The sequence below is a fragment of the Onychostruthus taczanowskii genome, unplaced genomic scaffold (genome assembly GCF_017590055.1).
Source record: "Onychostruthus taczanowskii isolate IOZ18803 unplaced genomic scaffold, ASM1759005v1 scaffold1, whole genome shotgun sequence".
NCBI classification, from domain to species: domain Eukaryota; kingdom Metazoa; phylum Chordata; class Aves; order Passeriformes; family Passeridae; genus Onychostruthus; species Onychostruthus taczanowskii.
In genome coordinates, this window is record NW_024496525.1 from 31,267,710 (window position 1) to 31,291,613 (window position 23,904).

The 23,904-nt window shown below is 40.7% G+C and overlaps 2 protein-coding genes across 5 annotated transcripts; one reads left to right on the forward strand and one right to left on the reverse strand.

Moving 5' to 3' along the window:
* Positions 1 to 3,805: 3,805 nt before the first annotated feature.
* BAG5 (BAG cochaperone 5) lies at positions 3,806 to 9,208 on the reverse strand. Of its 2 annotated transcripts, none has more exons than XM_041399592.1 (2): positions 9,123 to 9,208; positions 3,806 to 8,542 (listed from the first exon to the last, which is right to left on the reverse strand). In XM_041399592.1, the coding sequence occupies exon 2, from the start codon at positions 8,511 to 8,513 to the stop codon at positions 7,161 to 7,163; it is 1,353 nt and encodes a 450-aa protein (XP_041255526.1). In that variant the 5' UTR covers positions 8,514 to 8,542; positions 9,123 to 9,208; the 3' UTR covers positions 3,806 to 7,160. The 2 variants fall into 2 exon arrangements, with proteins under 2 accessions (XP_041255526.1, XP_041255445.1); XM_041399511.1 differs by having other exon boundaries at positions 8,929 to 9,199.
* Positions 9,201 to 20,357, forward strand: LOC121333388 (cytochrome c oxidase assembly factor 8). 3 transcript variants are annotated; one of them, XM_041399708.1, is made up of 5 exons: positions 9,201 to 9,365; positions 10,261 to 10,458; positions 11,674 to 11,737; positions 13,699 to 13,789; positions 19,295 to 20,357. In XM_041399708.1, exons 1-5 carry the CDS (start codon positions 9,240 to 9,242, stop codon positions 19,509 to 19,511), a joined length of 696 nt encoding a protein of 231 aa, XP_041255642.1. In that variant the 5' UTR covers positions 9,201 to 9,239; the 3' UTR covers positions 19,512 to 20,357. The 3 variants fall into 3 exon arrangements, with proteins under 3 accessions (XP_041255642.1, XP_041255816.1, XP_041255732.1); XM_041399882.1 differs by lacking the exon at positions 19,295 to 20,357 and adding an exon at positions 16,004 to 16,614; XM_041399798.1 differs by lacking the exon at positions 19,295 to 20,357 and adding an exon at positions 16,370 to 16,614.
* Positions 20,358 to 23,904: the final 3,547 nt, after the last annotated feature.

Sequence of the window (23,904 nt, forward strand, 5' to 3'; positions counted from 1 at the left end):
TATGAATGTCCACTTGTGTATATACGCACAGAAAGGTGTTTTTGAGTTTATTAGATATTTTTTCTTAAGACTCTAGTATATTTAATAATGAAAATTTGAACATATCTATACATGAGAGCAATGTAAATTATTCTTCTACACTATGGTCACGCTTAGTAAGCAGTCTCCTGTTTTAACTGATGATTTCAAAGACCTTTGCCATGAATTGGAGTGGACTCTCCCTGAAGAACCTTTTAATCTAATTAATCTATTGCACTTGCCTAAGTAAACTCATAATTCCAGTCGAGTGAAATGGTCAGTGAGAGGTTCTGACATAAAACCACTCACACATAGCTCCTTCAAACAACAACACACCTACTACTGATGCAAAACCACTCCAACATAGCAGAGGTTGAAAATGTTTCTAATCCTCTTCTGCACTCAAAACTATCAATCACTAGAATATTCAAATGGCAAAGCAAGCTGGGCATGAAGAGAATGCCATGAAGAAAGTACTGAAAATAGGTAATTCACAATTGCAGTGCTACAGAACTAATACTAAAATTTCTTTTCTATTGCCTTTGAAACAATACATCCAACAGTGTACATGTATGGACTCCAAGTTGGAAGTTTTTGTCAGAACTGGAAAAACTCCTGAAAAAATTGCAAAGTGCTACTTATAATTTGGATTCAGAGAATAGAGATTTTCAAAGGAGCTCAGCCTGTTTGGGTGTATTTGCTTGGTAGCCAAGCAAATCCAGAGCTGAGAGGCAATTCAGCTGTGGCCTATAAATATATTGCAGACTACACGCTAGGGGAGATGAAAAGCTTCTCATGAATATGTTTATGCTGGAAATTAGAAGGTTACTCAGTCCTCACAGCAATGATGCTTTGGAACAACCTTTCACTGGAGAAATGAGGCAAAGCCATTTCAAGTGGCTTCTTGATTAGCTGCAGGGATGATCCTGTGGTTGTCTGTGACAAGAAATGACAGGGTTTGGGTCGGTGGATGGGCTCCTTTTCAAAACATGCCCTTACTTGTCACGGTGGGAACTTTGGATGCCGAGTGTTTTGGAAAATCTGGGTTTTACTGCATGTCTGAAAGTGAGCAGAGGTCATTCATAAATGTCCACTGACGATGGAGCTCTTCAAACCTCCTTTTCATGTGGTACTAACATAGGGCATCTGGAAGGTAAGCAAGAGACACTTGATCACAGGCTCCAGGTTGATTTGAATAAAACGTTACGAAGAATTTTCTTTAAAAACCTAATAAATTCAGCATAAACACACAAAAGATATCTTACTCAGACTTGATAGCAGTTATTACACAACCCCTTCCAATTACTAGTTCATTACAGGGTCTAACCTTCATGTTGCACACTGCCTTATGCAAGCCATGCTGATATTCTATGGGCTAGGAGTTGCTACGACCACACATTTCAGAGAGAATGAAGGTAATTATGGTATCCCTGGAGATGGGTGGCACCCTCTTGCCCGAGGGCACTCCAAGGCTAACCCCCATCAGCCACATCGTGCCCCGGAGGAGCACTTAGGGTGACATAGGCTGGAAAACAATGTGGAACTGCAGGGTGTAGACAAGGTACAACTGCACCAAGCCAAAAGGGAGCTTTGCTTTGCTTGCTTTTCTTGTCATAAAGCTCAATTAAGTTGGTCAAACCTGACAACTACACTAGTTCTTTGTTTTGTTTTCCTCCAGCCTTTCCTGTCTCTCTGCTTCTTTGGTTTGGACTCTTGGTGGCCATGATCACAGATTGGTTTGGGATACATGTTCTGGACCTTACTAAGGACATTGCACTGTATCATGGTGTTTCCTCCCTCGTGAGATGCTTTTGATTAGCTGCCTGAAATACAGGTTTCACAAGGAACTCCTGTGGCACAGAAGTTTGTCTGGCAAAACTAATTGAGGAGAAATGGCCCAATTAAGAAACTCATTGTAGTTTTCCATTTCTAATGGCAAACTCTGCAACAATTTGTGTCCTGTAGGAAGAGTTTGCAGACTTAGAAAAGGTCCTCATTACTTTTTGAGGTGTCAAGCAGTGCAACTCATGCAATCATCTCTGTTTGGCAGTCCCCAGAACCAAACGCTGTGTAGAGAATGGGTAAGTGTTGTGCAAAGCCTTCAACAAAAGCACAGCTCATTCTCAGCTTCTTCAGTTAATGACCAGCTTTTAGCTGACATGTACATGCCTACCACAAAACTGAAGGCATTGTGGACATCACTGTTCCATGTAGCAAATCAGAATCATACCCAGGTCAGCCCCACCACAGCTCAGCAAATCTTTAAACATAATTTCTCAGTTTAATCTGAAACAGATAGCCCGAGAGTGTTTCAGGGAATATTCCCCTAAGAATCCGCTTTCTCAATCAAAGCTCAGCAGCAGCAGAGGAACAGACACTCAGCTCTGAAAAACATTTGGTCATGTCTCTGCTAGCAGTTTCCTCTAGCAGGAATGTTTTCCTGGATCCTGCCATTTAAATGTCTCCTGCTGGCAGCCAGCTTGAACCCCCAGGCCTTCAATCCATGAGCTCAGTGCTAATGTCCTTCCACTCCTTAAATTCTCAGCTGGGAATTCTCCAAAGGAGAGGATACACCTAAAATAAATATAAAAATATATAAATATAATAATATAATAAAATATGGTGTTTTTCCAGTTGAACCATTTCAGGCATCAAAACACACACAAAAAATATTCTTACAAGGTGAATTCTCTTTGACAAGTAAACAGGCAATCAAGACAAACTGGTCAGCAGCTGGCTGAGCAACCTCTAGAGCCATGGCTCAGAGGATTTACTGGTCTTTGAAGAATATATTTCCTTCAAATAAGCTCTGTTGTTAAAAGGGAAAGAAGATACAGTGAAGTTGTTACCTATGGGAACATTCAACCTTTATAAACCCTGCTCTTATCCAGTATTTTCTGGATAAGGCTTTTCCAGAGCCTGTGTAGTACTTTGACATGATTGTACTTTATACAAAGATACAAAAACAGACCCTGGCAGTCTTTTCCAACCTTACTGATTCTATAAGGATTCTGTGACCACTTGTGACATGATCATGAAAGTGCAGTTGAAAGCTACTGGTTTATTTTCCATACATGATTCATTTGTATTGCCTTCATCATATCCCATTAGTGAAGCAGAAAATTCCTACTTCTTTGTAGGAGTCGATAGTTGACACCTTTCCTTCTTCCTCCTTCAGTTATTTAACGATGCAAGTTGATCTAATGACTTGCTGCTACCGAAATTCTTACAATTTGCTCCCTAGCCCATGGCTGCACCACCCACCCCTTCATTTCACAGCAGCTCTGGGCCCACGGGCACTTCTAAAAGCCAGTTTGGCTTATTAAAGCCCCTCCTCCATTTTTGTTGTTTGTTTTCTCCCATTTTATTGGATTAAATCAGCTCACTGGAGTTGGCCAAGCAGCAGAAACTGCACAAAGCTTTCTGGGCAGAAAGAGAATTCCCAGTTTCCATCAGCGACGAGCCGGTAACGTGGCTCACTGCATCTCCAAAAACACAGGGAGCCAGCAGGGCAATCAGGAAACCTGCCTCATGTGCACAGCCCAAACCCAGCTCAGCTGAGCTCCTGTAAAGGCTCTGGGATCCACACTGACTTTGCAGGAAGAGAATCGCCATCAGTTTCGCCAGCTCATCTGCTCAGGCAGCATCCTCCAACAGCAAAGTGGCAAGATCTGCACACTGCCACGGGCACTGCTGCAGCCATCAGCCAATGCAACCCTGGAGGGTGCAAAGCTGCTGCTGAGGAATGCAGAGAAAACCAACAGGCACCAGATTTAGCAAGTAGGAGTGGTATCCACACAAAGAACTTTATTTTAATCAATACAGCAGTGAAAAAGCAAACTTTTAAAGAAGAAGAGGGGGGGAAAGAGCTTTACGTCTGTATGTTTAACAAAAACACTTCTCTAAGACAAAAATAATTTACATTCTGATAACTCACATTCAAAAATAAATAGAGAAAGGCATCAGGGCGTAACATTCAAATGAATACCTAGTAAAAGCGGTAATGTATTTGTATTAATAATCAAGAATTTAACACTGCAATATTTAATCTTGGATCTGTGAACACAAATGTCAACTCCTACACAGCAATAACTGAAGACAGGTACACCATTAGGAGCACAGACACTGATTTCTGTTAAGTTTAAAAGGTAAGAATTGTACTTAACAAAAATCTCCAAAGATTTGAATTTCTGTGATATAGAAATCCAGAAAAATCACAGAAAAACCACTCTGAGTGGCAAACAACAAAAAATAAATACTGAAGTAACTAAAGAAAACAAGTTTAAAAGGAAATTTGGTTAACAAATAGGAAACATGATGCAGGATTACCTCTCCCCCAGAATATCCACTATCCACTCGATTATTTTGCTCTAAGGTACATAACGCAGCACACAGAAAAGTTATTCTATTTTAGTATAGTACTAAAACGCAGGCTTTTGCCATTTGGTCCATTTACATTTTGTTGATTATTTTAGCCTGCTGTATTGGAAAGAAAAGTTGTGTCTCTCTCAGTCTTTGGATATGAAAAACAGAGAAATTACATTCAGCATAAAAGCAAATTTTTGAGAAACCTGTGCATTTCTTTTTTTTGGTTTTTTGGGATTTGTTTTTCTTTTTTTTTTTTGTTAAGCACATATATTTTACTACTTTCACTCATGCAAAAACTGTGAATTAAACCCATTCCAGATGAGAATTTTACCACAAAATTTAAACAGTCAATTTATCAGAGTGCAGAACACAGGAAAAAAGCTTAATCCACATATCTTGATACTGGACTCAGTCAAATTACACTATCCTTACACATTTGCATTCTTAGAGGTGCAGGCATAACAATCCATTCAGGAAACCTAAAAGACACATTTAAAACAGAACAGATCTGATAACTATACTTACTCATTTTTACATAAGAGGCTCAAACGCTTATAAAACTACACGTATCTGCCAGGGAACACAGAAACTGTTTAAACAAACTACAAGTAACCACTGCAGACCTGACAGTAATACTAAAGAAAAATTGTTAATATCATTACAATATCAAATCCTTATCTCTCCTAAAAATGTAAGTGCAAATCACAAGTTGCAATTCAAACATGTAGAGAGCTTGAAATGAGTAAAATAATTCAGGTGTATAACACTATTAATATTCTGTGTCAGCCACATAATATTCAGAGATCAGAATTTTAATTAGGGGAATTTTTTTTTTTTTAGTGAAGGAGAGTTAAATTCCATGGGGTTGTGTCTCTAAAGGAGCAGGAAGAATCCTCCAACAAACATTCTGTCATTGCCTAATTGTGCCTTAGGCACTGTACTCAATTACGTCGGTTTTGGCAAGTACATTTGCAAAGCAATCACCTGCACAATCACAAGCAAAATCTATTCACACTCTGAAGGTATGCAGCCTTCAATCAACATCTCATAGTATGTTATGAACAAACACATTATTCTTGTAGCAATAGGCACAGAAGACCTGCCCAAGTCCCCCACCTCCACACCAATGCTTTAGTTTTTAAGCAGAATACGAATTTCCCAAATTTGATACTCATTCTCAGGACTCCATAGGGCCACTGTCACCTATTGTATTATGTTAGTTTGACACATACTACAGTAGAATTAGATATATACCTGAAAAATCCAGTTTGCAAAGATTACAAATGTATCAAGCTGCCAGTAAAGAGTTCCTATATCTACATATGACGGTGCAAGTCAGCAGTGTCATAAAGGCACTTGTCTCTCACAGACAGTACTGTCTTCTCTAATCAGTCAAAAATAGATCTTAAAAATAATTATTGTAACATCTGAAACGGTTTTTACTCCTTAAAGTGGTGCAAATCATTGTCTATAGAACACTAATTCCTTAGTTCATCCTGAAAGAGGTGAGTGCAAATTATCCACAATTTAATATAACTTTATATAGATCTATATTCTTTATATATATATATATAGATACTCAAATAATTTTAATGCCATGCTCTCAAAAAATGCCAAAAAACATGCTATAGTAGAAATGTGATTGGCACTAGCAGCCACAAATAAAAAAGTAGGTGCATACAACAGTACGAGCAAGCTTGTATATGAAGCTTCTAAAACAAGTGAATGAGTTGCAAAGAGAGACGTTTGCCACAAGTCTTTCCAAGACATGCTTGAAGCCACACCTGACCATGTAGCACACACTTACATCATTAGGGGCATCTTTATAGCTGGCTACCTAATTTTACAAAAATAATTCCAAAATGCACATTTCACTTCGAAGTGAAATCTGTTTATGTTTTCGCCAAATGTGAAAATCAGATGCAACAGCGGAGTTTAAAAAGACACCTAAGCAGACACTACATAAAGTTCAGTGCAGTTTTCAAGGGTTTATGGATGGCAGTTTGAAATCCCCAAAATCCCCTTTATCTGTTTGGTATAAACGTACAGATTTTCCTCTCCAAGTCTCAGTACCTTAAAGCAATAACTTGAAAGAATTTCCACCAACAAAAGACCTGGTTTTGCAAATCAAAGAGCTCAGATATTACAAAAATTGACATAATTGGCTTTGCCTATGCAAATGATGATTTGCAGCTGGCATTATAGCTCCATTAACTGAGATATCTAGATGGCATGATGGATGGAATAAATCAAGTACAATCCAAAAGCCAGCAGGCTTTTTGTCCTTAGTACTTTATGTCATGACAGCACATTAAGAGTACATCCAGACTGCTGTGAAGTCGCTGGATGGAGCCTCATGCCTGAATACTAATTTTCATGTTCAGTCTCCTTAAATAGTTTTGCCAGTATTGTACCGTAAGGAAGTTTCTGTGTCTTTGAAAAACCTGCATTCACTGAACACTGCACAAGGCTATTGAAATAAAAACAAGAAAGAAAAAGAGAAGGAAAAAAAGAAGCTATTTGATCAAGTATTAAGCTATTCCTTCAGAGAATTGCACTTCTTTGCCTATACCAGTGACCAGAATTGCTGATGGTGTACTGACAGTTGCCATGGCAAGTGGGTGACTGCGTGGGATAGCAGACATATAGCCAAGTCAACTGCTTATGCAATTTCCATGATTTCAGCAAGCACAGAATACTTTATTATGTGCTGCCAATGATCTTCATAAAGTGCCAAAGGGAAAAATGTCCTTCTGTGTCAGGCCATGGCTGTTTCAGTATTCCCATTCATCTGTTTTCATGTCCAGATAGTAAAGAATGTTCTGTGCAAGCTTTACTGCCTGCTTCCTGGCAGCCTTACACCGCTCGTCACCTTGTGGGTCAACAGCATCCAGGGCTAGAAGCTGTTTTGTAAGAAGTTCTTCCAGTCTCATGTAATTTTTATCTGTTCTGTTTCCATCAAATGAAATCACCTCTTTCTGAATTTGAGACAAGTTTCCAAGTATAGTCCAAACTGCTTTATGGGACTGATGTTCAACAGCAGTTTGCTCTGGATACATTTGCCTTTTTTCCAGTGCTTCCTTCAAATCAATATATGTTATAAGAGTCTGAACTTCAATTACTGCTCTTCTCCTGGCCTCTCTAATACAGGGATTTTTTCCTGGACTCACTTCATCTAGGTGGGCAATTAGTCCCTGCAACTCTGCTTTGGATCCCAGATACAAATCAGAGGCATTCTCTGTTTTTAGAAGTAAGGAACGAACTTCCTTCATCTTCTTACGGATCTCTTCTATTTTCAGAATAGACTGATTTTTTGCCAAATCATAAGCATGAGTAGAATTTGCTTCTTCATCCAAGTCCAGGTATTTCTGCAATTTATTGATCTCTTCTACTACTTCCTTTCTGTAGTTTCTTATTTCCGTGCGACCACAGACATCTAAAGCATCCAAATCAGCAATGAGGCCTGTGAGCACACAGGACAGATGCCTGCAGGTATCATTACTACTCACTCCCATTAGAAGCCCAATGAGAGTTCCTCTGGCTTTGTTCACCTCACACATTACGGAGTTAATTTTGGAGACAGAAGGATGAACATCATTAGAGAGTGGCAGGGACAGCTGTTTCTTTGCACCACTCTCTATAATCTCCTGGACAGCACATATCTTTGTCAGAGTGCGGTATCTTGCCTTTCGTAGAGAAACTTTCCCTCCAGTTTTCACCTGGGTAAGCCTCAGCACAATGTCCTGAATTCCTTCTTCAAAGTCATCACTTATACAGTTTCCTCCTTCATAAAAAGGTGTGATCTTGCGTTCCACAAGTGACTGTGCCTCCTTGAATAAAGCCTCTATTTCCAGTCTGCACGGATGGTTTGCATTTTGTTCCAGTTCCTTCAGCAGCCTCTCAGTTTCCTGGGCAGCTCTCTTTCTGGCTTGCTGAATATCCCCTTTCCCTTCGGTGTCTACGGAATCGATCTCAAAAAGCTGTTTTGTAAGGTTTCTTTCCAATTTCTTGTAATCTCGGTCGGTAGACAGACCGCTGAAGACAGCCACTTGCTGTTCAATCTCTTTGACTTCTTTCTGTATTTCATGTAACCGTTTTACGGATGGGTGTTGGTTACCCATATCCATTCCTCTTCCCGGTTCCAGCTGCAGAAGAACTACAAGGAAAACGATAACAAGACTTCCTTAAGCGCTTCACAAGCACACATTGCAACTTTTACATTCTGAAGCACTTCAGCATTACAGCTATTTTAAGTACCATCACCAATACGAATAAACCGCTTGGTTGATATTTCACAACCCTTCAATTTTTATACACCTTTCTCCCGGTCGGGCCGCAGGGGCGACGCTTTAGTTGCCACACGCTCAGCTCTAGGCTGTTCACCCCCAGCCTTCCGCCCTGCCTTGCCCACCTGAAGCCGCCTCAGAACAAACAGGGCACCCGCAGCGCCGGGGAGAACCGGGAGCGGGGGGAGAACAGCGGCCGAACCCGACGACCCTCGGGCGCCACAACCGCGGGGCAGCGCTCCGTCTCCGCACATACCTCGCTGCCTCTTAGGACGCGTCGCCCTCTCCATGGCCGCAACCTCCCGCCTCCCCCGCGGTGGGGCCCGGCGCAGCGCGAAGAGGAAATGACACCGGGCCACCGCCGAGGCACCTGCGGGAGGCCCGTCCCCACCGGCCCCGCAGCGAACCCGCGCGGCGCCCGCGACCCGCCGCAGTCACTCACTCACTCACCCGCCGCACGGCGAGGACCCGCTGCCCGGCCCGGCGCTGCGCCACGGGCCGAGCGCCGCGAACCGCCCGAGCCCCGCCCGGCCGCCCCCGCCCGGCAGCGTCGTAAAGCGCCGGGCCATGGCGGCCGCCCGGGTGCTGCGGGCCGGTGGCTGTTACCGCCGCCGCCCCCTCTCCTCCGCTTCCTCCTCCGCCTCTTCCGGCAGCGGCCGCGCGGCTGAACGCGGGGAGCGGCCGGACAGCGTGGTAAACCCGGCGGGGGGCGGCACAGCTCCTGCGGGGGCCGCGGGGGAAGCCTCGGGGGCCGCCGCCCCCTCGGAGCTCTGAGCGGGGAGCGCTCCGGCTGCCTCCCGGTAACGCCGGCGGGGCGGGGGCGGCCGGCAGCAAACCGCGGTCCCCGCGGCCTCTGGTTTTTGATGTGTTTGTTGAGGCCCCCGGTGTTGGTTATTGGAGGGGCGCTGAGGTCCGGGCTGTTGGCTAACGCCAGATGTTCTGAACCGGGCTGGGGCAGGCACACGCCTGTGTGTGGGGGATGCGGGAAGAACGCCGGGCTGAGGAAAACTTAGAATCACAAAATTATAAAATATGCTGAGTTTCAAGGTCCCTACAAGGATCACCGAAATCCGATTCCTGGCCCTGCACAGAACAGCTCTAAGAATCGCACCACGGAGAGAGTTGTCCAAAAGCTCCTTGAGCTTGTCACACTTGGGGCCGTGAGCCCATCCTCGGGGAGTCTGTTCCACTGACCATCACCTCAGGGTGAAGAGCCTTTAATATCCAGCCTAAACTTCCCCCGACACAGCTTCATGCTGTTCCCTCGGGTGCTGTCACTGGTCACCAGAGGGCAGAGATCAGCGCCGCAAAAAACTTGGATACTTGCTGGTTCTCTAGAGTATCAGTGGTAGAAAAAGGAAAACAACAACAAAAAAAAAGTTGGTTAAAAAAAATATCTCATGATTCGTGCCCATGGTCAAAGAGTTCAAGGTATCTTCTCTGTAGCGCATTTGTAAGTAAAAGTAAATTGTAAGTGTACGCCATTGGTTTTGGTCACAGTAAATAAGCGTGCTTTATTTCTGAACTTGCTATGCTTTCGTGCTTTAAGTTTCTGAGGTTCTTCACAAGTTGTGTCTGTGTTTGGCAGGGCCTGGGTTTCCGCCCCCCCGCGCACTCGCACAGCGACTGGATCGGGCCCCCGGACAGGCACTCCAACCTGCGCCCCGTCATCTTCTACGTGCCCCCCGAGGAGTCGGCGCTGGAGCGGCGGCTGCGGGAGGCGCGCCAGGAGGCCCAGGCCAGCAACCAGCGCTTCTGGGCACGGCACAACCGTGCCTTCCGCCAGGTGAGCGGCCTCGCTGCTGCTGCTGCTCCGCCTGCCTGCCCGGAACCGGGGGGCTGGGGCCCGGTTCTGCCCGAAACCGGGGGGCTCGACCTCCCTGAGCTGGGGCTCGGTTCTGCCCGAAACCGGGGGGCTTGACCTCCCTGAGCTGGGGCTCGGATCTGCCCGAAACCGGGGGGCTCGACCTCCCTGAGCTGGGGCTCGGTTCTGCCCGAAACCGGGGGGCTTGACCTCCCTGAGCTGGGGCTCGGATCTGCCCGAAACCGGGGGGCTCGACCTCCCTGAGCTGGGGCTCCGGGTAACGGAGGAAATGATGGTTTTGTTGTTCATTTATTTAAATGACGCACAAAACTAAAACTCCCACGTGTTTTATTGCTGCCTAGTGGCATAGAGTATTTGCCTTTGTCCTGGCTTGCACTGAAAGTATAAAGTTGTAGCTGCTCTACATGCTGGACCTGTCTGTGACTAGAGAAGCTGTTGAAAATTATTTCATGGCTGGTTTTTCTCTTGTCATAAGTGAGAGAAATTTGGTGTAATTACCAAATGATATGTCCTATTTCACTGGCAGTGTATCCCAGCAAGGCTAAAATGAGTCTGTCTTTCCTGATTTTAGCATCTCCCAGCCAATGTGGCATTTTTTGGAAGAACAGTAACAGCTCAGTAATTCACCACTGTTTATGATGTTGAACATCATATCCTCTCAAAGCTTGCAAAGATCCCAGAAAAAAAATGAAGCTTTTTTTTTTTTTTTTTTTTTAATTTCACAGAACTGTTTTTAAGTCTGTAAAACTCACACACAAATGATTATTATGCTTCCATCTAAATAATTTTAATTTTTTAGGCTGCATGTTTTCCTCTATGCTCAAAATTTCAGTTATACAGTACAGCACATTTCCGTAGTTTGTTTTACAAACTGAAAGTTTGACTTCTGTCAAACAACACTGAAGTTTGGCTGTAGCTTTACTCCACAAATCAGTTTTATAAGTATCAGTAGGACATTTGCATGAATTAATTGATGCATGCAGGTAGCAGGATCTAAGTGACCATTTTAACTAACTCCCCAGACTAAGAAAAGTGTTTAGTTGACACTTCCAAGTATAACAAGTATTGCTAGTTATTTCAAAGGGTGTTGAACACCACATTGCTATGTAATTAAAAACAATGGTTAACTTTAAGGACTGATTGCATCCCATTCTAATGTGGAAAAACATGTTTTAGGAAAAAGAAGAATTTATTTATTCAAGACTGAAAGCCAAGGGTCTGGAAATGAGAGATGAATCAGGTTAGTGAGATCTTTGTTAATAGTTCAGGATGCACTCTGAATTCTGCTTAACTTTCAGTTTTGTTAGTGTATGCTCTTTATGTTCTGTCACAAGTAAATCTTAGGGGTAGGATTTAGAAGTGTTTTCAGGAGTGTGATAATAAAAGAGACAAGGAGCTTTTCAGAGATGTGCATGTGGGGGTCAGATCATCTGTTGCACTGTTCTCCCTAATTCCTTCCCCTCAGCCAGAGGGACTGTGCTGAAATCCTAGCCCAGTAATATAATAATTGTGTAGCCTGAGGAGGAAAGGACTTTTACTTTCACACCTCCTAAGCCAGTGAGCTGGCTGAGATAAACATGCAGAGCATTTGCCTCAAGTGCACGGTATGGTTGGGTGGATGAATTCACAGTCTTTGGCTTCAGGTTCCTGGTGTGTCCAATGAATACAATATTTTTCCTTGGGGGAGAGTAAGGCAGCTGCTATCTGCCTGTCTCTGCCTGGGCACAGTTACTGTAAAATAGTTGTCCATCTAATTCATTGTGTGAAAATGAAAACAAAATGCCTTCATAATAATAGTGAATTGGGCATTGTAGTATGAGGTTGAACACTTTGTTCACAGAATAATGATCTGCTTGAGTTCAGTGAAGCATCTGCTCTGACGTTCTGTATGTCACAGACCATTATTTTTCTTTTCTGTTTGTATTCTGGTGATCAGTGTGTGCTTGAGAAGTAATTTTAATTAAGATCTATGTTGTTTCAAAACCACTTATTTTATATTGCTGTTTTGTTGGTTTTTTTTGTTTTGCTTTTATACTCTAGAAGTAAAAGAGAGTGACCACATACTTCCATTAAAAATAAATCTATATCAACTGCATGCCTTTGGTCAGCTATTCTATAATACAGCTGTGAATGCTTGTAAAAATAAAAATATACACAAACAGTTGGAAGGAAACTTACTTTCCTATGTAATGAATCAGTTTTGCTATACCAGCATGAAGAAACAAATTAACTATAAGTATTAAGCTGGCAGCCTTCAAATGGTTTTATAGTTAATTTATCCCATAGTATGTTAATACATTGTGGTATATTAGTTTTTTAAATAATGACAGATAAAACCAATCAATAATTTACATTTCTGTGGTCAATCTCAAGAGCTTTAAAATGCATTTTGGAACAGTAACAAGCTGAATATTGTAATTCCATTTCCCTCATCATATCCATGCTCCCTGGGGCATTGAAATTTGACTGTCATTTTAGGGACATTTTGTGCCAGAGGGTTTGTGTAGGAATTGTCTGATAGAGTTGAGAATATTTGCTGGTTCTCAAGATTAGACATCTTGTGTTCTAGCCACAGGTCTTCCTGGACCTTTTATATTCTGGTTATGGGTGACATATTCAAAATCATCTTTTATATTTGCTTCTTCTCAAAATAATTGCCTACTAGATTGTTTGGAAGTCTGACATCTCAGAACATAAACTTTTGCCTGAAGTTACTTGAAATTTATTAACAGTAACAGAAAAAGAATTACATCTGAAAATACCATGTTGATTGTGGATAGTGTTCTTTTGAGATTTATGGACTTGCTTTAGGGAGGGACATTAAAGTTACTGAATGCTTTCTTTGGTACTCTTTAGGCTTCAGCCCTGTGAGAAATTATTTTATTCAAAGGATAGATAGTCCTAGACCTATGCACATTTTCATAGGAGTTCACTGGTTTCCTAAATAGTCTAGAGCTGATAAACTTCATTACTTCCACAAGTAATAGGGGTTTAAGAACTATGCCAGCTTCAAGATGATCAGTATTTTTAATCTCCTGTGCTCTCTAGATAAGTTTTAAAAGGTTGAAAGATAAAGGCATATTAATTTGTTCAGGTTTACACAGAAAGCTTGTAGGAGCAAGGAGTTAGACCTAGCATCTGAACCCAGTGTTTTGATCCAAAGAATTGTCTTGACTTTGTTACACCAAAACCTATTTTCAGGTCAGAAAGCAACACTGAATGCAGAAGAAATGGCTGAATTTTACAAGGACTTTCTAAGTAAAAATTTAAAAAAGCATTTGCAGTATAACAGGTATGTAAAAGATACTTATGTTGACCATTATACATTGCAGTTTAAGTGAAAGGTATAAGATCAAGTTTAAAATGTGAACTTTTTTTCTGTAATTGGTAAAACAGTACAAACCCCTGTAATTTTGGGAAAAAAATTAATGCTGTTATTAGCATTTGACAAATCTGCATTATCATTTGAGTTCTGCTGCTGCTTATTGTTGTTTTAGTGGAAAGATAAGCTCAAGTCTGAGATTTAAAGAGACAAGATCAGGCACATTTTATTATCTTATGGCATGGGTCTTTTCATGCTGCTAATTTAAACTGATAAATATGCAAATAGACCACTTGAAAGTTCTGTATAACAGATTCTAGTTGACTGTTAAATAAGGACAAGTAAATGTGATTTATCTCAAAGGAAAATCATTTAATGGGAGTAATATTTAATAATCCTGTGTCTGTTATTTTGCAAGTGTCTAGTAAAAAAGTGATCAGTTTTTGACTTTGACAAGGCATAAATTGATCACCTGTCCTGGGTAGAACCTCAGCTACAGCTTGGTAAACCCACATCCAACTCTTCAGAGCATCTCCTGCCTTGTTTCAGTGTTACTGTGTGTACAACTCAATAAACTGGATTGGGGATCTGAAAGGGGTGAAAAATTACTTGCAAACACACATACCCCTGCAAGTAGCTGTGCACTCTTGAAAAAGGGCTAGAAATGAGAGAGGAATGGGAAACTGAAGAAGACAGCACTTAATCCAGGAATGCTGACCACTGAATGTGAAAGCACAACTGCAGTTTCCTCTCTGTACTGGATTGGGAGATTATTTGGCTCAAAAGTGTCAGGTGTAACTGGGTTCCTCATGGTCTAATGCTAGTGAGAGTTCTGCCATCACTGCAACTGATCTACAACTAAACAATGGTGGCTTAAGTTTCCTTGTATATTGTACTATATATGTACTATATACTATATATATATATATACTATATATATGTACTATATGCTGTAAATCATAAAATACTATCCTGTAAGAACTATTTAACTAATAAATATTTAAATATGTACATCCTACCTTGCCCATGGAGGGGCAGGGGAGAACCTCACCATAACCCAAAGCAACAGCATGAAAAAATGCAAAGAAATTGTTTTTAGTGAAAGGATTGTCAATACCTTGACTATAATTGATAAGTGGGAATGCAAATAGTTCATCTTAGAACTGGTTACCAGTTGCCATTATTGCAGTGACCTTAGGATAGCATCCCATCTTCAGGGGAAGATAATTCAGGCTTTGTGCTTAAACATGACCTTCCTTGCTGCTGACTTGTAAAATCAGGTTGTATTGGCTGCACTGTTGTAGTTTCAAAGTGGAACTGCACAGCCCTGAAAACAGCAGAGCTTTTTACAGGCAGTCTGATTTTGAAGGGTCATATTTATAAAAATCTGTTTATGCATTTAGCTCTATGTTCTTTTGCAGTATTGCCAGCTGGCCTGAAAACTGGCAGCTGAAGTGTTGCAACTTCTAAAATGTAGTTAAAATTGAAGCAATGACTGTGCATAGATGCCTTGAATATTTGGTTCAGGGTACTTAGGATGGAAATACAATTTAGTTTCGGAAAAAAAATTCAAGAAGGATATAGGAAATTAAACGTGAAGGGGGAAAAGAAACAGTTGCACTGTTAGCATGATACTTTTATTTTACATGACAATTGAAGGGGTAGCTCAGTGCTGCCTGTCAGTGTGAATTTGGCTGCTGTCCTCACTGAGAGGTTGGTATCTCAGGCTTACGTTAGATCTGTGCATGAAAGGTTTGCCCCAGACATCTCAGGAAAAGACCTAAATCCCAGTGTTCTAGTTCTAGAATTCTATATATCCTATTGCTCCTTGTGAGCATTTTACAACATGGAAGTGAGATTCTTGTTAGAAACTAGAAAAAAATTTTATATTTTTTTAATTTGTAACAGGGGCAAAGAACTTGAAGCAAGTTTGCAGAGGTTAGAAAGGGCTGATACAGACTATACTGTGAATAATTTTAATTGGTTCCAGAAGCCATGCATGATTCATAAAAATTAAATTATTTAAAGATATAAAGACTAACTTTGACAATATTAAAGGCGTTATCTTTAAAAGATACTGCAGTAGAAGGGTAATGTTGGGTTATACAATTAGCCTTTGAAGTGTGATTTGATTTGATTTTTTGCCACCCTTGTATGAGACCAACTCTGCCCTTTTTAACACGGGCATCTTCATCCCCACACAAATTTTACCTGAAGCACAGCACTGGTGGGCAGTCCAGATAGCTTGGTGATCTGCTTTACTTCTGAAACATGAGACATGGTTTTAACTATTTTATCTCACCTGATTCCAAATGAAGTTGCAACCCTGTAGTCCATGTGTAATCTATTCCTGAATGTGGATATACACATAGACTTTTTCATAGGTTATTTAACTCTTATTAGCTGGGAAAGGGTTGCCACAAAGAACAGAAAATGCAGGTCATCAATGAAATATCATTTTCAATGCCAAAGGATATTTTAATATAATTGTGTATATTTTTCCTGTTCTTGCTCTGTGTGCTGATGATTTTCTTGGCTTTGGAATCCTAGAGATTGGTATAAACGTAACTTTAGGATCACATTCCTCATGGGACAAGTAGCACTGGTGAGAGCTCTGCAGTGGCTTCGTCGGAGAAAAAAAAATGTAGAACAGTAATCACAGCTCCATGAAGAATGCAACACTGTATGTTATAAACTTGTGGTTTATAGTAATGTTCAAAATCTGAATGATTGATGCAATAATTACTTGAATTTGTTTGTTAAACTATGTAAATAAAAGTCAACACTGGTCTTAATTTATAATCACTATGTAGATTTCCTTTACCCTTTATTCCAAGAATATCTAAAATGTTTCTGCACTGAAACACAACAAAGAAAACTTTTAAAAGCTGTTCATGTCAGATGGAATGGGTAATGAGTGTCCTGTTTTTACTGTAGAGTTTTGGCTGCTGAATAATAAGAGATTCAGTGTGCTGTACCTGAACTCTGGTCTCAGAATGATGTCTCCACTAGCTGTATTGGTACATAAAGACAAAAATTCCTCATTTTGCAGCAGTTGCCTGGCTGGGGCAGTAGCTATCCATATGTAATACAATATAGGTGAAGGAACAAGTTTGATTTGAGAGTATATATACAATCAGTTTAGAATAATCCTCTCTTCAGTGTGATTATCTGCTATTTTTGATAAAGTTGTAAGATATTATTTCATATAAAGTACAATAGGATCTTCTTAGATTTTCTTTTTTTTTTTAATTAAGAGAAATGTGCCTCCCTTGGACAAGAGCTCCTCTGATCCATAACTGGTAAATGTTTTAGTTGCTGAGCAATTAACAAATATGCTGCCTGTCATTTACCTTGGTAGAAGACAAAACTGGTAACTCCTATATGAAGAACGACATTACTACAAGCATGCTCTGCTTTCTCCTGGTTCCTTTCTTCCAAAAAAATGTGTTCTTCTCACCAGCTTCACCAAAGCATTGAAAATAACTTGCCTGAGGGTTGTTTTTGTGGCCTCCAGGTAGGTAACAGCAATTGGAAGGAGCTTGGTTCAAGTGAAGTCTAAAATGGTATGCCATTTTTAAATTAAAAGAAGTCTTATTCCTCATTATCTTTTCTCTGTCCATTTATACAGTTAAATTACTTTTTTTTTTAACCAGTACCTACTGAGAGGTTTCTGTTAAAAAGAATGTATGCTGTCAGAGGAAGTGTTTTCCTAAAGCTGTGCTGTAGGGAAGGTTCTGCTTTTGGAAGCATCATCTCAGTAGCCATTGACCTATTTTTTGTATCTAAACATGACATGGTTTATTCACAGGCTTTTTCAACTGGAGCAAAAAGAGCTTTGTCCACATCAGCTATAATAATTTGTCTGCAAAATGAAATAAATGTTACTGATACTGTAGCAGATCAGTGTTTCATACAGCTGTGGTATTATCAGGCTAAAGTGGCCACTGAACTGTGATTTTACGTATTATTAGTAAATGAAAATGAAAACTGTCATTAATGGTGTTTGCTGAGATAATAACCAGCGCTAAGAAAATATTTGTGAATGTTACACTGCATCAGTAATGTAAAGGGTATATATTAAAAATTTACAAAATGCCATGTTTAGGAAAATTAATTTTTGAAATAGACTACTGTGGATATGTCATAATTCTTCAGGGCTTTACAGTAAATCGTATCTTACAGTATGTAAGCTTTGACCGCAATGTGAATGCACACTTTAATAGGTAGTTCTGATCTAAAACAATAATTGGATAATACAAGAAAATATCCCAGAAAGGGAGAGACCAGAGCCCCAGTGGACTGGTGGTTAATGGCCATATGTTCTGACAGCCTGTGTATAACATCCCTAAGGTAGTTTCACATGTGCTTTAAATGGGTAGAGGTCAATCAAAAGCATTTTCATTTTCTGAGCTGCTCACTTCCATTAACACAGACATTTTTGTGTCTGCCTGCTGAACCAGATCAGGAAATTGATTCACTACTCAAACTAAGGAAAAAACTGTTCGATGTCAGAGGAGTTAATGTGCCTCATCATGCAGATATGTATTATTTGGCATGGGGGAGCTGTGGGAATTCAAATGGAAGGTTTTGATTGTGCTTCTGTAAATTCACAGTTAAAACTGTTTTCTGAACATGTAATTTTAGTGTGTTCATCCCCCAAAAACAATATCAGCATACACTGGACCATGCTGGATTAAGCTGTGAGCTGCTTTGTCTTTTAAGTACCTCCAGGGACAGTGACTCAACCACCTCCCTGAGCAGCCTGTTCAGCTGCCTGACAACCCTTCTGGTGAAGAAATTTTTCCTAGTATCTCAGCTTCCCCTGGCACAACTTGCAGCTGTGTCCTCTCCCGTTGCTTGTCACTTGGGAGAGCGACTCTCACCTCTCCACAACCCCCTCTGGGGTAGCTGTAGATAGCAGTAACACTCCAGCAGTACCCTCCCTGTCCTTCCTGAAAGGAGGGCCCAGAGCTGGGCACAGCAGCTGAGCTGTGGCCTCACCAGTGTTGAGTACAGGGGAAGGGTCACTGGCCCAGCTGACCACAGGCTGCCACTGGCCTTGGCCGCCTGGCACACTCTTGCCTCATGGTACACACTACTGAGAGGACCTCTGCGTGTCCTTGTTGACCCTCACACCGTTGGCCTGGCCTATCCATCCAGCCTGTTCAGAGACCTCCTGCCCTCCAGCAGATCACACTACTGCCCAGCTTGGTAGCTTCTGCAGACTGATCCCCTCATCCTGATCATTGATAAAAATATTAAACAGAAATGGCCCCAGCACTGCTGGGGGATGCAGCACCATCCACCAGCACTCTGGGCTCATCCATCCAGACAGTTTTTAACAGCGAAGAGTGCACCCATCCAAGCCTTGAGCAGCCAGTTTCTCCAGGAGAATACTGTGGAAAACACTGTCAAAGCCTTACTGAAGTCTAGAAGGCAGCATCCACAACTTTCCCCTTGTCCTCTCTGCAGGTCATCTTGTCACAGGACATTGGGTCAGTCAAGCAAGACCTTCCATCTGATCATTCTCAGGCACTTCTGGGGTTTCCAACACATCAATATCCCTCGTGTCACTGCTGCCACATGGAGATCCGTCCCCAGTCTCCATGAGACAACAGATGAAAGGACCTCTCCAGCACACCCTCCCTCAGACACTGGCGTGTTGCCCCCAGGCTATCTCCAGGCCTAGTTTTATCCTTTTCCCCCTTCAAATTCACTAGGATTCTGTGTGGAGTGCTGAGTCCCTTCATCGAAAACCTATTGAGGGAGTGGGGTATTTATGTATTAGGTAAGTGTTGAGGTCTGATTTAAATAGATTTAAAATATCTAATAGAACCACTGTGAAAATATGTTATTAAAATTAATCTGTCTGAAATTTTGAATCTCATTACTAAAAACTACATACATTTACTGAGATAATTACATTTTCTGAACAGCCAAAAGCTGTATCATTTTCACCAGTGTTGCATTACTTTTGTTGGGTTTTATCCTTGACTCAGAGCAGTTACAATAACACCAGCTGCTTTTAGATATTATTGATCATAAAACCTTCATACATCAAAGGAAAGTTATGGAGATGCCAAAGACTACTAAAAATAAATTTTTTATATATACAAAAGCCTGCTACAGTAACTGAAGCTAGTGAAAAAGATCAAAGAGTGACTCTTCTGTGCACATTTCCTGAGTATAGGAAAAATACAGGGGGGTGTTCTTATCATTTAAGTATTTAGCTAATCCTGTCAGAAGGAACAGCAGTAGTTCATATTCAGTAGTGTCAGCATATGCCTTTTTAGTCTCTCTCATGTGCTCAGTAAGTCCACAATAAAGCAACAGTATTTTGGTAATTTTCAAAAAGTTTTAGTTTGTATTGACTTGAGGTGGTTTTGTTTTGATAAGTCTGTGTGGTGTTTTGCTATTCACTGAATTTCTCTATTGGCCCATGAATTTTGATAGAATATGAGAGGAGAAAGAGGAAGTGTCCAATGGAAATTAAGCTGCAGACTGACTAAAGGCTGGGCTGAAGTGATTGCAGCATCTTTACATATGATTAATAAAGACTTGTACTTAAAAAAAGAAGAGCTTTTCTCAATTTCATTATGATATTTAAAAGCAATGATAGCAGCTATGGAGGAGACAGCTTCTGTGTTTAACTGAACATTCTTAGGCATACTATTAAAATCTACTTCAAACCTCAGACTTGCTGTTTAGAAACTGACCCTTCCTGGCCCCATTTCAAGAGGACTGTCCTGCTTGCAATTTTTAGCTTCCACTGTCACTAAGCAAGATTGGTACCCTACAGGGTAATCAGATTTAGCCAAACAAGAACTTAATTTACATCCTGTGCAGAGCCCACGGGCCAATCTTTTGCATAAAGACCTGAAGATTGAAATGTTTTCGTGAAAGGATAATATATGCCTGGAACTGTAATATGCACGAATAACATTTTCATACTAAAAATTATATCCACTGATCACTGTAAACAGATTCACAGAATAATAAACCCATAATTGAATATTCAAGTTCATTTCTCAAAAAAATTAGTAAGGGAAACAAAGCTCATTTTATTTCTTAACAGTTTATGTCTTCAGAAGAGTTTATAAGTGCATGGAATGTAATCATCTTGAAGCACATACTCATTAGTATTCACAATTATATAAATCACTTCTTTGTGCCTTGGCTTTGCATTCATTAATGGATTAAGATTTACCCAAGTATTGTGAGATTTACTTGACTGATACATTCAAACAGCAGATGCTGTGGAAGTGCAAGGGTAGTACATTGGGCTAGAAATAGTAAAGGCAAAAAAATACATGGTCCCTTTTCAAGTCTGATCTTACTCAGAAGAAGTATTACTATGTAGTGACTTATCTACAGTAAAATTCAGTTTTAGAAGCCATGTAAATGCTCTGAAGACATGGTCCATTTCATACACTGGCTTGTGTTTGTGGCTTGTGGTTCAAACCAAATACCCATTCAATTGAGTCTCCTGTATTTTGCAGGGAATGGCACAGCGATTTTGCTGCTGGTGCATGCAGGTTCTCATCCTTAGCGTGGTCCCAGGTGTGTTGCGACCGCTTGAGACAGCAGGAGGCAGCAAAAATGTCTGTATGGCTCTCCTGAGGCTGCCAGGAGGCAAGGAGCACCGGCCTGAGGCAGAGCAGCCCTGAAGCTGCTGTCATGGACCATGTGTGAGTTTGCAGCAGCCCCCCTGCCAGCCAAGGCTTTCTGGCGTTCAGCAGCGCTCTGCTCACACCGCTGCCTCCACTGATATGATTCAGCTGCAGACTTGGCTGTGATACTTCCATCAGCTGAGCCAAAACACATTAACAGGCAAAACACAAGTTTCAGAATCATAAGAAATTCAGGTCACTATTCATATCTCATTGTAAAAGAACTTCCTGTTGACAAATTTTAAGAAATCCTTGCCATGGAAATATTCTCATGTGATGATCGGGGTTTAGCATACATTGGCTGTTTTTAAAGTGTTCCAGAAAAGCCACAGACTTTAATTCCTGGAATGACTCAAATAATTAAAAGTCTAAATTCTTGGGAGAGAGGAGAGAGGGTATGTGTTGTTTTGCAAAACAGACTTTGTAGTTAAGGCTATTTAAGAAGACAAAATCCATGAATTTCAAATTTCAAAAGAGACTGTTTTGATTGCTTTCCAAGTGATTGTATTATCCTGGAGTGTCATATAGAAAATAGCTGGTATGACACAGCATAAATATTCTGCAACAAACCAAGTCAAGCCAGTTCTGACCTTAGTAGCTCTACAATAAATACTTAGGAGAAAACACTTATTTGTTCAAAATTTTATAAGAATGGAAGACAAAATGGAAACTGAGCTCCAATGGATATGTAAGAAAATGTCTTCTGAATTTATCAATCTTTTTTCACATTTACCGAAATAGCATTTCACTGTCATGTCTGGAAAACCTCCAGTTTCCTCAGGCCTCATGAAAAATTCCATCATGGAAAACAGAACAAAATACTAAGCTGACATATGAGTAAATAGCCACAGGTGCCAATTTGTGCCAAGGAAGAAATCCAGCTCACTTCAAAGAAAAAAAATCAGTTCTGCCATAGGATATTGTAGAGCAATTTGAATTGACAAGAGATGCTCAAAATTAATTTTGTTTGCTGCCTCTCCCCTGGTGCAGTTTCTGCTGCTGGGTAAAAAGGGCTCTATTCAGTGGGACACCTGAGGGCTTGCTGGGCTTGTCTAAGTTACCACAGTATCTCAGCCCTAAATCTGAGTGCCACAGGACTGAGTAAAACAGGCTGCTGCTGGGACAATGTGGCTGAAGAGCTGCAATGTGCAGGGCACTTTTCCATCTCAGGAAGATTTTTCTCAGGCTTTTAAATCATGAGGTTCACAGTTTCTCTAAAAGGAACAAAGCAGCTTATTACTTACTGACCTGAGTCTATAATTTATAGGTATTATCAAACAGCCACCTAGCACTCAATGTTCAATTTGGTATGTAATTAACAATGTCATTTCAGTATTTATAGCTACTATATGTTTACATGTAAATTAGAAAAGCAATCTCACTTGTTTACAATATGGACTTTGGTTTTGGGCACTACCCAACAGAATCCATAACCAAAAATTCATAACCAAATTCATATGAGTGTTCATATGAATATTCATGCAGAATTCATAACTAAAAAGAGATAGAAAAGAAGAGAAATTAATGAAAAAGATGGTTAACACAGCATTCCAGCCTCTTTTGGCTGCAAAATGAGTGGGATGGGAAATGACAAATGTGTGAACCATCCTTTAAAGGAATTTAGAGTGCTTTCTGCATTGGTGCACAATAAACCTGGCAGCACCATTTTACAGTTATGTAGTTAATTACAAGGATGTGGGGCACGTTCAACTGCTGCCCACAATGGAACCATTTACAGGGTAGATTTCTGGTCAGTGTTATACACTGGGGAAGAAGATACTGTCACTTATCAGCCTCTTCTGTGTGAGTCATGGCAGCTTTCAAACATATGGTGATGGTGTACTTTGTGGCCCTTCAGCATGTAAGATGAAGTGTAACACTGTGTAGGCAGTACATTTCACTTTCATGGCTAATTTATATTTATCAGTTGTTCCCAGCTTCGTCTTAGTTTTAAGTGAGGCATGTGTCAGTTCCTGTTTGCAGCTACATTATCTTCAATAGGTAGACTTTGATAAAAAACTGCACTATACATGTCTTTGAAACAATTTCAATATATTCAACAATTTCAGTATATTTCGATTTGAGCTTTCATTATAATAATTATTTTAGATATTAAGGAATTATGTTAAAATACACAGATTCAGAATCTAAAGTACTGCATATGGCATGTTTCAGCAATTCCCCAGGACTTTCCCAGGAGGCTCTAGTTAATTAGTGTGGCAGAGTGAACTGCTCTCTGTAATCAAAACATCTCCAGCAGTCCAGGTGTTTTAGGTGACAATGGTGTCATAGATAACCATGGCAGCATGGATTTTTTTCTTCAAAGAAATTACTACAAGCTCTGCTCTGTGAATTTTCCTGTGCTCAGCTGGCCACCAAAGTCAAAGGCCAAGGAGTCCTGCTTTAAATTCT